The sequence below is a fragment of the Podarcis pityusensis genome (assembly GCF_964106645.2).
Source record: "Podarcis pityusensis genome assembly, chromosome: 11".
In the NCBI taxonomy this organism is placed as follows: Eukaryota; Metazoa; Chordata; class Lepidosauria; order Squamata; family Lacertidae; genus Podarcis; species Podarcis pityusensis.
Window position 1 is genome coordinate 21,641,223 of NC_138036.1, and position 12,230 is coordinate 21,653,452.

The 12,230-nt window shown below is 41.7% G+C and overlaps 1 protein-coding gene across 2 annotated transcripts in view; it reads left to right on the forward strand.

Moving 5' to 3' along the window:
* Positions 1-12,230, forward strand: part of ITGA2 (integrin subunit alpha 2) — a 62,472-nt gene that overhangs the window by 38,341 nt on the left and 11,901 nt on the right. For both annotated transcript variants that reach the window (XM_080972350.1, XM_080972351.1), the window contains exons 16-27: positions 957-1,096; positions 1,836-1,987; positions 2,985-3,095; positions 4,655-4,737; positions 5,168-5,309; positions 6,293-6,385; positions 7,300-7,376; positions 7,512-7,595; positions 8,281-8,383; positions 9,894-10,004; positions 10,859-10,963; positions 11,729-11,842. In XM_080972350.1, coding sequence (XP_080828476.1) covers positions 957-1,096; positions 1,836-1,987; positions 2,985-3,095; positions 4,655-4,737; positions 5,168-5,309; positions 6,293-6,385; positions 7,300-7,376; positions 7,512-7,595; positions 8,281-8,383; positions 9,894-10,004; positions 10,859-10,963; positions 11,729-11,842 — 1,315 coding nt within the window. The remainder of the gene's footprint in view (positions 1-956; positions 1,097-1,835; positions 1,988-2,984; positions 3,096-4,654; positions 4,738-5,167; positions 5,310-6,292; positions 6,386-7,299; positions 7,377-7,511; positions 7,596-8,280; positions 8,384-9,893; positions 10,005-10,858; positions 10,964-11,728; positions 11,843-12,230) is intronic.

Below are 12,230 nucleotides of genomic sequence, written 5' to 3' on the forward strand. Positions count from 1 at the left end.
TCACCTCCAGACTGGATTATTGTAACTCGCTGTATGTGGGGCTGCCCTTGAGACTGACCCAGAAACTCCAGCGGGTGCAGAATGCTGCAGCGAGACTCCTTACGGGGTCTTCGCTGCGAGATCACATTCACCCGGTGCTATACCAGCTGCACTGGCTCCCGGTGGAGTACAGGATCAGGTTTAAGGTGCTGGTTTGAACCTTTAAAGCCCTATACGGCCTAGGACCCTCGTACCTACGGGACCGCCTCTCCTGGTATGCCCCACAGAGAAACTTTCGGTCTTCAAATAAAAACATCTTGAAGGTCCCAGGCCACAGAGAAGTTAGGCTGGCCTCAACTAGAGCCAGGGCTTTTTCGGCCGTGGCTCCGATCTGGTGGAACACTCTGTCACAAGAGACCAGGGCCCTGTGGGACTTGACATCTTTCCGCAGGGCCTGCAAGACCAGGCCTTTGGCCAGGGCACAGCCTGACTCCCTCCCTCGGCAATCTTCGCGGAGCTCTGGCCCAATGGTTGCCAGTGGCTTGAATTAATTAATTTTATAATGAATGATTTTAGAGTGTTGTTTGTGCTGTACTTTTGTACTGTTTTATTGTTGTTAGCCGCCCTGAGCCCGGCTTCGGCTGGGGAGTGCGGGATATAAATAAAATTTATTATTATTATTATTATTATTATTATTATTATTATTAATGGCCCTTCTCCCACTGCTTCTCTTCCAGTCCCTAACTTAATTCTGAATGAGAGAAAGAAATTTAGGGTGGTATTCAACTCAGTGCTGAATATATGTTTAGCCTGAGGTCCCACTATATTCTATGGGACTAGCTCCCTATTGTGTATACGAATGCAGCCTAATTGACTGTTGATTTTGTAAGTATAAATTCTAGATAGATGCCTCCTCAGAACAAATCTCCCTTTTTTGCAATTAAGTTTACAGGCAAATCTGCCTGTTTGTATTTCAGGTCTCAGAGTATTGCTGCTGTGTCCATCCATGTATCAGCTACACCGAAGAAGATAAGCTTGCTAAACAGGAATACAGAGGTAGTTCTCCACATATGTTTCAGTGCAACCTTTAGACCTGCTCACAGGACAAATCAAGTGGGTAAGTATTTCTACAGTCTTGTTTTACATGATTATTATTTTTTTTAAAAGAGTATTACTTGTTGGGGCAAGATGACCTACTACTGTAAGGCTGCAATTGCAAGATCCCCTTATGGGCATAAGCTTCACTACACTCGGTGGGATATACTCCCGAGTAGACATGTATAGGGTTGCATTGTTGATTTAAGTAAAATTCTTACTTCTGATTAAGGCTGGGATGAAAATATTTTCAATAATTGCAAATAAAAGAATAAAGGAGATATGTGTGGTTGTGCCACTGAAAAGCTGTATCAAAAATGCAAAATTTCTTGTCCTTCTGTGGACAGCACCAGTGCATCACCAGGGTAGGTATAGTACTGAATATTCCAGTTATTTGTGTATGAACAAATATATGTGAACTTAGGCTCCCCCCCCCTCACAGTAGGGTAACCAGATGCTCCTTGAATAATTGTGTAGGAGAGATAATTTTATCTGGTGTTGTTGACAGTTCATAATAGCTGAAATTCCCTTTCCTTCACAACTTTTTCTCTTGTCTTCTTTTTCACTGGGCTGCCAAAGAGCGGTTATAAAGGATCATGAAGATATGAAGTGTTTTTCAGCTGATGTTTGAAGTTGTGTTTTTTTTATTGTTGTAAGCTGCCCCGAGTACGTAATACATTTGCATTAGAAGGTTGCGATGTAAATTTCTCAATGAACAAACAGATTCCTTTAAAATATGTACCTTTCCCCCCCCTTTTTAGATATCAGATACAACCTGACATTGGATGCTGATCTCTTGTCTTCTCGAGTGACTTCCCGAGGATTGTTTAAAGAAAATAAGGAGAGGTATCTACAGAATAATATCCTAGTCCGCTCCACGGAGAACTGCAAGGAGCATGTTTTTAATGTTCAGGTAGATATTAGCTAACTGATCTATATGTTATGCATATTTGTAGAAATGAATGGTTGTGGCCTGGCCCTTGCAAACAGCAGGTAACAGTTGCAGCTTGTAGCTACTCTGCCTGTACAACTTCAGACAGCCATTGAGAGATCATATGATGGAATGTTCCATTGGCATCTGTATATAAACTCCATCACCTATCAATAACAACCATCGCAGACCTTAGGATTGGCAGAGGAGGTGCTGCTGCCACTGGGGGCTGCCCAGTTGGTGTTGACAGGGCCTTTTCAGTGGACGTTGTGGGATGCTGTTCCTGGTGTGGTGTGCCTGTCTCCCTAATTGTTGACTCAGGAGGAATATAAAGACATCCCTGTCTAGGCATTTGGTGGCTTAAAAACACTGCTCCTGGTAACCCTGCGGGAGCTAGCAGAGATAATGTTTTTAACTGCAACAGCTTTTATTTTTTATTTTTTATTGTGGAGGTGTTGGCCACCTTGGGCAGGGCCGTCTTTAGCATATGCGGCGCTGGGAATTGTAGTCCGGAGTGTCATCTCTTTACTAAAACCGCCGTGTGTTCAATCACTCAGCCACTCCCCACCCATGGTTTGGGTAAATGTAATTAGGAAGGGGTAGTACTGTGATAAGTTAGTCTTGTACAAAAACAAAATGTTCGGCAGAATGCAGTGTATTAAAAAAAAATATTCAATATTATTTATCAGAGCCAGAAACTCCTGTCTTCCACTGCCTCTTGCAGCTTGGTCAAACTCATGCTTGAAGCTACCAGCATGAGTTTGACCAAGCTGCGGGAGGCAGTGGAAGACAGGAGTGCCTGACATGCTCTGGTCCATGGGGTTATGAAGAGTCAGACACAACTAAACGACTAAGCAACAACATCAGATCATTTGGACCACTGAATTACAGGTATTCTCAGCCAGCAGTTGTGTATATGAGAAATATTAACTGAACAGATTTCAGTTGGTGGTTTGTATTTCTATGTTTGTGTTTATAGGAGCCCTCTGATGCTGTCAACTCTCTTAGTGTGCGTGTTGATATTGGCCTCAATAATCCTGGTTCAAGTCCTGCTCTTGACAAAACTTCCCCTGCATCTGTTACTTACAGTGTAAGTATATTAACACACATTACTCTTGCTGCATAATCAATAAGTTGACACGTGATCAATATGAGTCCCACTATAGTAACAGAAAACTAGGTTGTTTTAGTGGCACTGATCGGCTAAATCTATCAGTGCTATGACTAGACTAAAAATATAGAATTTGTTAACAAGCACAGGAGTCAGCATTCTTTGGACCCATATACAAGGTTCAGGGACTAGCAATGCCTCAGTTGAGAACAGCTTTACAAGCCCCCAAATCCTGACTCACATTGAAAATTTCATCAGAGAATACTTCCTGACTTACCATCCATTTGCAAACTGTCTGGTGGGAGCAAATAGCAACCTGCTGCTGTCAGAAAAAGATGGCCTTCAATGGCGAGTTTCTGTCTGCTCAGCAGCAGCAGCATGTCAACAAAGAGAGCTGTTAGTCTCCTTAAATCGGCGCTGTGGTCTAAACCACTGAGCCTCTTGGGCTTGCCAATCAGAAGGTCGGCGGTTTGAATCCCTGCTCCTGTTGCTCTGTCCCAGCTCCTGCCAACCTAGCAGTTTGAAAGCACACCAGTGCAAGTAGATAAATAAGTACCGCGGTGGCGGGAAGGTAAACGCCGTTTCCGTGTGCTCTGGTTTCCGTCACGGTGTTCTGTTGCGCCAGTATTGATTTAGTCATGCTGGCCACATGACCTGGAAAGCTATTTGTTGGCAAATGCGGGCTCCCTCGGCTTGAAAGCGAGATGAGTGCCACAACCCCATAGTTGCCTTTGACTGGACATAACCGTCCAGGGGACCTTTACCTTTTTACCTATTGAAATGTATAGAGAGATTGATTTTTCCTTTGATTTCAGATTGACTCAGGAAAAGGCTGGGCCATTTCCTCCCTCACCCACCCACCCAAGGAGGAGTTGGGAAGCTCAGTTTATTTCTGAGTGTGAATTGAGATCTAAGTGTGAATTTAGATCTACTGAGATTGAAGTGGAGCTTTCCCATCACTGATCCCAAAAGTCTCAACTTCCATTTAAAGTTGAGGTTTATTTATTTATTTAATTAAAGTACTTTTAAAAATTTTAATAGTTATATTTTCAGAAAACAAAAAAAACCCAACCTCATGATACACTTGAAAGCAGACCAGGTGAGGTCTTGGAAAGATACTGGGAGACAGGGAAAGGATTTGGAGAGGGTGGTGAGAGGCTTAAGTACATTCAACATCTCTTTGTCAGCCTCATTACAATAAAAGCAGAATAAATGATACGAAGAAAGGCGAAGCGAGCATATTTTCTTGAACTTACATAGTTCAAAAAAATTTGAGTAGTCTTCGGGCAACACTTGGGTTACAGAATTATAAATGTGTTAATTTATTAGCATAGAATAGACAGAGAACCATAGAGACCCTTATTATGACACTTAGGAACTAGTAATAACAGCTGTTTGGATTTTTATTTCATTTTTATTCAATAAATTTATTTCCCATTCTTGCTCCCAAAGACGACCAAAAAGAAATATAGATTCCCCCTACCTTGAACAAAGAAGATGGGAGTAATTTTTAATTTTATTTTAATGTTATTTTGTAGATACCATTTGTTAAAGATTGCGGTGAGGATGAAGTATGCAATACGGACCTTGTGCTTTATGTTCAACAGAAAGGAAATAATGGGTAAGACCCAATTTTGCATCTTGGTTCAACATTTCAGGTTGGGTTTTGTATTACACACACACACACACACACACACACACACACACACCGTGGCGGAGCTTCATGCTCCGGCACCGGGGGGCGGAGACCAGGCGGAGGTGGGGTTGGCACGCGTCCCGGGGGCACGGCACCCGCAGGGGCACGGGGCACGTCCTGGGGGCGGGGGGCGCCCAGCATGGGCGAGGGGGCACCCACAATGGCACCCTACCAGGATCGCGCTATGGGGGGAGGTGCGCTCCCCCCGCACTCCTCTTCCTCTGCCAGTGTGTGTGTGTGTGTGTGTGTATATATATATATATATATATATATATATATATATATACCTTGTAAACTCGAGTTCAACCACATTAACTGTGTGTTTCTGTTCTATCTTTTTCCTCCCTGGCAACAGCAAACAACACTTTGTTATCAGCAGTAAGAACAAAAGATTGATATTCAGCGTGAAACTGAGAAACCAGAAGGAAAATGCATACAACACCAGAATTCAAATTGCTTTTTCCAAAAACTTGTTTTTTGCTTCATCTTCTTCACCCGTACGTGTAATGTTTATTTCAGTTTCTACCGCTGTCATTGGTGGTAGTGATACAACTTTTTATTTTTAGAAGAGTATTTACCGTACTTTTCCACGTATGAGATGAGGGTTTTTTACTCTAAAATAATGTTTAAAAATGGGGGTCGTCTTATACACGGATAGTGCATGGGGGGGGGTAATTGGTTGCAGCCGCGAGCAAGAGCTTGTCAGCTGCGATTTGGTGGTTGATTGGTAGCTGCTGCAAGGGCTGCTTTGGATTGGCTGGTGCTGTGGTAATTGGGTGGGTGATTGGTTGCTACAGAAAGGGCTGTTGTGGATTGGCCGAGATTGCGGGTTGCTGTTTGCAAGCGGGCAAATGCTTGTTTGATTTGGCAACACGAGGGATTGTAAGCATTTTGATTCTGGTTAGTGATTTTCATCATTCCCCACCCCCCAAAAAGCTCAACAGCTCTGGGCCATCTCTCCCCCCCCCCCCCCATTTTCTTAAATTTGAGTCCCCAAAAATAGGGGACGTCTTATACAGGGGGCGTGTTATACACGAAAAAATACGGTACTTTTAGATTTGTGCCCTTTTGTTAGAGTGTGAATCCCACCCAATCTCTTCACCATTGAAAATATATGCCCTGAAATATCAAAACTGCATAATGTTCTATTTTGTCACAAATCAGACCTGTGCAGTGTAGTCCTAAACATGTTTACTCAGAAGTCCCACTGAGTTTAGTGGGACTTTCTCCCTAGTAATCATGTTTTAGAATTGCAGCCTAATTCTAGTAGTTCAGTTTGCCAAGCTTAAGAAAGAAACGAGCCAGCCATCTTAACGCTTAGTGGAAAAATCAACTGACTTGTGCACTTTTTCTCCCACGCCAGTATCTGAGCCTTTCAGTATTATAACCACTTACTTCAGAGTAAGCACTACATAATGCAAGCATCCTCTGTTTCTGTTCTACAGTTTAACACTGAAAAATGTCTGCTTGTTACTTTTAGGTAGACGGAACTGAAGTTTCATGTCAGATGACCACTATCCAACAGCTTGTCGTCTGCCAAATCAGCTACCCTGTGTTTAAAACAGGACAACAGGTATGTCTTAGAGTTCCTGTGCATTTCTAGGTTTTGCAGAAACAACCAGCTTTGACTTCATGCATGTGTATTGTAGCTCTGCTGACGTAAACAAGCATCCCAGAACTCTCTATGCCTGATTCTAACCAATTGAATTTCCTTTGTGGAAAAATTGGCTCCATAAGATTCCTAGTGAAAGAACCATAGTCTCCTTATGGTGTGCATGTCACAGGTGAGGGGGGATAGTTGCCCTTATTCACCTTAGGATAAAATTCAGAAGTATAATGCACCTCTTGGCCTACCAGTTACAGCCAACAGGGTAAGTATTAGGAATCAGTGTGGTTTTCATTGCATCAGTGTCAATGCTTCTGATTTGGTGGTGGTGGGAAAGCAATGCATATTTACAGCTGACTCATCAATATTTCTTTAAGATAGGCCCCTCAGTGTTTAGCTTCAGCACAAAGTAACTTGCTGAAATATTTGATGGCTAAAAGCTGAACACAAACTATTGCAATACTTTTACTATTAATAGTTATAGGTGAAAATTAAATTCTAATGTAACAGCTGTGATACTTTTATTTCCACGGATAGCCCCTGCTTTATAACTAAAGTAACAAGTTGATACTAGTATAATATATCAACCTCAGATCAGCTGAAGCACAGAAACCAACTGTAGTATGTACAGGTATATGTACTTAGAGCGAGACAGACAGTGAACCTGGGTTCAGGTATAATGCTAAGCCAAACAGTGGCTTAGCCCCAGGCAGCCTGGCAGCAGTGGGACTGGGGAAGGTGCTCTGAGAACTCACGTTTGCTCATTCATTCCAAGCCAGGATTTGGCTTAGTGCTATGTGCAAACCAGGTCACTGTCATAAATGATAATTGAAAGCAGCTTTGCTTATTTTAATTTCATCTTTTATCTCTGTTTTTCATAGGTAACTTTTGATGTTCATTTTGACTTTAATTTGAAAAATCTTCAGAATCTGGCAGTTCTGCGTTTTCAAGCTCTGAGGTATGGTATAATATTTCGTATAACATTTTTAGCGCGTTACTTGCAGCTTATAGCAACAGTTAAGGTATTATTATCAGCCTGTGTTTATAAATGCATTGGGCGTTTAAAATATGCAGTTCTTTTTGTTACTGATAGTGCAAGCAATGAAGAGGATGATACCAACAATCAGGTCAACCTAACTGTTCCACTTCGCTATGATGCAGAAGTTCACTTAACAAGGTAACTATAAATGACCAACGTTTTTTGCATTAACAAGACTAGTCAAAATTCTGGGCAACTGTAAAAACTAGTGATCCCACTTGTGATTCTAAGCAACTGGCATATAGAGGCATAGGTAAAGGTAAAGGGACCCCTGACCATTAGGTCCAGTCGTGGCTGACTCGGGGGTTGCAGCGCTCATCTCGCTTTATAGGCTGAGGGAGCCGGCGTACAGCTTCTGGGTCATGTGGCCAGCATGACTAAGCAGCTTCTGGAAAACCAGAGCAGCACACGGAAACACCGTTTACCTTCCCGCCGGAGCAGTACCTATTTATCTACTTGCACTTTGATGTGCTTTCGAACTGCTAGGTTGGCAGGAGCTGGGACCGAACAACGGGAGCTCACCCCGTCACGGAGATTCAAACCGCCGACCTTCTGATCGGCAAGCCCTAGGTTCTGTGGTTTAGACCACAGCGACACCCGCATCCCTATATAGAGGCATACTTCTGCCAATACTGGACACAGTACACTGCCATCATGACTAATAGCCACTGATAGGCTTATCCCCCATGATGGCGTAAAGAAAGAAACCAATATATAAATAAATCTCTTCCAGATATGTTTCTGAACTCAGTGACTCTGATCTAATACAAAAAACATTAAGATTTCCAAAAGAATGCTTATTGATACTCTTATTTCTGCTCAGGTTTACCCAAATGAACTTTTATGAGGTTTATTCGGATAACCACATACCTTCAACGGTGAACACTTTCAATGAAATTGGACCTGCGTTCAATTTTTCTGTTAAGGTTGGTAAATATTTCTGCTAGCTTTTAAATGCCTAAGAAATATTTGCTGTATTTTTCGCTCTATAAGATGCACCAGACCACAAGACGCACCTAGTTTTTGGAAGAGGAAAACAAGAAAAAAAATATTCTGAATCTCAGAAGCCAGAACAGCAAGGGGGATCGCTGCACAGTGAAAGCAGCAATCCCTCTTGCTGTTCTGGTTTCTGGGATAGCTGTGCAGCCTGCATTCACTCCATAAGATGCACACACATTTCCCCTTACTTTTTAGGAGGGAAAAAGTGAGTCTTATAGAGCAGAAAATACGGTAGTTTTTGCATTTCCTCCTAAAGCATATTGAACTAAGCACTAAGCCAAGGGCAGCTTATTGGGCTGGAGCGAGAATAAGCAGGGCATGCCAGTCCCAAGGGCAACAGGGCCATGGGTAGGTTGCCACATATCTGCTTCTGCACAGCTCTGGGCAAAGGTGGGAGGGAGCAAACTTGAAAGTCAAACTTACCCCATCTGCTCAACATGGTCTACTTTTGCTCTAGACTTAAGGTCTTCCACCAGTGGCACTGCTATTTTATGTTTAAAAAGGTAAAGGGACCCCTGACCTATTTTATGTTTAGGTTCTTAATTTATCTGCATTTATTAATATGCTGCCTTTGCTGCAAGTATCTGAAGACCACATACATGGCCTCACCCTGTTATATCCTCACGACAATTCAGTGAGGTGTGTTGCACTAAGAGAGAAATGACCAGGGATCTTCATCGTCTGACACAGTGATGATGGGTGTGTCTGACAAGACTGTGCTGAAAGGACTCATTGAGTTTCACTAGTGAACATCTGGGATCCTTTCCACGTTGCAGCTGTGCATACAAAGCCCTGTGCCTATGCTTTGCCTGAAGGCATAATGTTTTGGAAACTTTGCCAGTTTTAAGCCAAATGCACACATGTCATCACACCCTGACTTGACACCCAGAAAACCCAAACATTCTATGCTTAGAATTTTTTGTTGGGATCCAACGGTTTCTGAATTTTGTTTTTGAGAATCCAATGTCTTAACAAAAAAATGACATGTTAAATAATGAGGAATGGGAGGGTATATGGGCCAAGAAAAGCATTATAGAGAATGAGAAGAGGAGCTAGGAAAACTGTATGGAGCACTGAAATCATATCCCTTGGCTGCTGGAAGCTTTCTACAATCCTCATTCTGAATTCAGTGTCTTGAGAAAATACTCCCTGCACATCTTCGTAGAATTGTTTTGACACTGAGAATTAGAATGCTGTTTTTCTTTTTTTAAAAGGTTAAGTGAAAGCTTTTAGGAAGGCAAATTCTGCCCTAGAGTCGAAATTCTGCACTGTGCTTTGATTGTGGTTCTACAAGTTCAGTTCATAAGCACATATATTTTCTAGTAGTAACCATTTTTAAAACTTGCACTTTCCCACTGTTACTAATAACAGAAAACAAGTCTTACAATATAAACCAACATCTGCAGGAGGTTATCCAGATAATTATTTGTTTTTCAGGTCACAACAGGAAGTATTCCAGTAAGCATGGCATATTTAAAGATCCGTATTCCAGAGCACACCGAAGGGAACAGTCCATTGATGTATGTGACAGCTCTGCACACCAGTCAGGTGAAAAGATAGTCTAGATATTTTAATTACAGTTTACAGTTTGGTCATCTACCTACTATCCCTTGCTTTTTCCTGTAGGACTAATTGCAGTCGTCAACAGGTTTACCATACCCATTGAGTCAATCACCCATCTCCTACTACCCTTCTGAGAAAAGCCCCACCCCACCCTCCCACTATATATAAGGGTCTGGTGACTTCTGTTTGAGTGTATCTAAAGAAGTGTGCATGCACACGAAAGCTTATACCCAGAACAAACTTAGTTGGTCTCTAAGGTGCTACTGGACAATTTTTTAATTTTTTTAATTTATTTTGACTCCGTTAGACCAACACTGCTACCTACCTGAATCTAGTTTACAACACGGTAATAAAGGTGACATGAATGCAATGCAGTATGGAAAGATTAACAATGCTAGGACATCCTGCACCACCATTCCATTGTTTTGCCACTGATTAAGGCTGCAATCCTATACATACTTACATGGGAGTAAGTTCCCTTAAACTGGTGAGCCTTAATTCTGAGTAGGTATGGATGCCTGTAGTTCAAGGCTGCCATCAAGTATGGGAGTAAAGCTATCTGTGCTCAATTGGACTTTACTCTTAAGAGATTTGAAAAGGATTGAACTTAATGCAGCGGGGGCTGCAAAACAGAAATGCTGCCTTCTGCTTGTGTGAAATGTCCTGTCAGTTCTAGTTCAATAATACATTTTTTATTTGACACATGCAGTAAGGCCATTGCATAGATAAAAGCAGTGGGCATGAGCTAATCAGCTAGATAAAATCTCCATGTGCTCCTTCACATCTATTATTATTATTATTATTATTATTATTATTATTATTATTTATACTCTTTCTAGGGTACTGATATCAGCTGTGATGCACGGATCAATCCATATAAAATAGGACAACAAAGCCATACTGTGTCATTTAAGAAGGAGAACTTCAAAGCTATGAAAGAACTGGTGAGTTGAATTTATGATAGCAGGAGCTGAGACCCTAGTTATTTCATTGTTATTTATAGAAAGTGAATACCTAGACACTTCATAGTTCAGTTTAGGGGCTTCTTACACCTCACATGTCAATCTAGCACCTATGACTTAAATCATCATGTGGTTCGGGTTAACCAGCTCTGTCTTAACTAGAAATTGTCCTGTCTGAGAGGAAATGGAAAATTCAGGTTGACTATATGTCAGAATTTACAGGTTGCTTGTAGTAACCCATGGAAAAATTCTTGCAGCTGGAAGAGTTGGTGCTTTGGGTAGCAGACTAGAGATGAAATTATATGTTTTCCTCCTTTGCTATCTCAGGTTGTTTACCTGACATAGAAATATGATTGTAAAACTATACTTTGATATATTCATTTGCCATTGATTTTAAGGTGTTGCTATAAGTGCACAGTTAGATTTAAATGCACACTTGGAATTGTAAAGTGTGAATGAAACAAACATAAGTTTGAAACACCTGTGTCATACAGGCACACTTATGAAGAGCCCAGGATATTGATAGTATGTTCAGTGGCAACCCAGATCTGTTAATGTATAATGTGTGGAGCTCTTCAAATCAGCAACATAGCTTTATGTTCTACAACGCTGCAGGTTTCTGCTGAACTATGGAATAACTTTTAATGAGAAACGATGAATTCCTAAAATAGAATAAAATTAGTGAATTGCTATACTGATGCATTTTAATGTTATATTATCATCATCTCCCCCCTTTTTTTGCAAAAGAACTGCAAGAATGTCCGATGTGCTACAATTACTTGCACACTAAAAGACATCGCACTGAAAGCAGAGTATTATGTTAATGTTTCTACCAGAATCTGGAATGGGACGTTTGCAGCCGTAAGTAACATCTATGTTTTAATGAGTTACTGGATATTTTCTGTTGTTTGATATTTATGGAGCTAAAAAAAAAAGAAGGTAAAGGACCCCTGGATGGTTAAGTCCAGTCAAAGGCAATTAAGGGGTTGCGGCGCTCATCTTGCTTTCAGGCCGAGGGAGCCGGCATTTGTCCACAGACAACTTTCTGGGTCATGTGGCCAGCATGACTAAACCACTTCTGGTGCAACAGAACACTGTGACGGAAACCAGAATGCACGGAAATGCCGTTTACCTTCCCACCACAGCGGTACCTATTTATCTACTTGCACTGGCGTGCTTTCGAACTACTAGGTAGGCAGGAGCTGGGACAGAGCAACAGGAGCTCACTCTGTTGTGCAGATTCGAACTG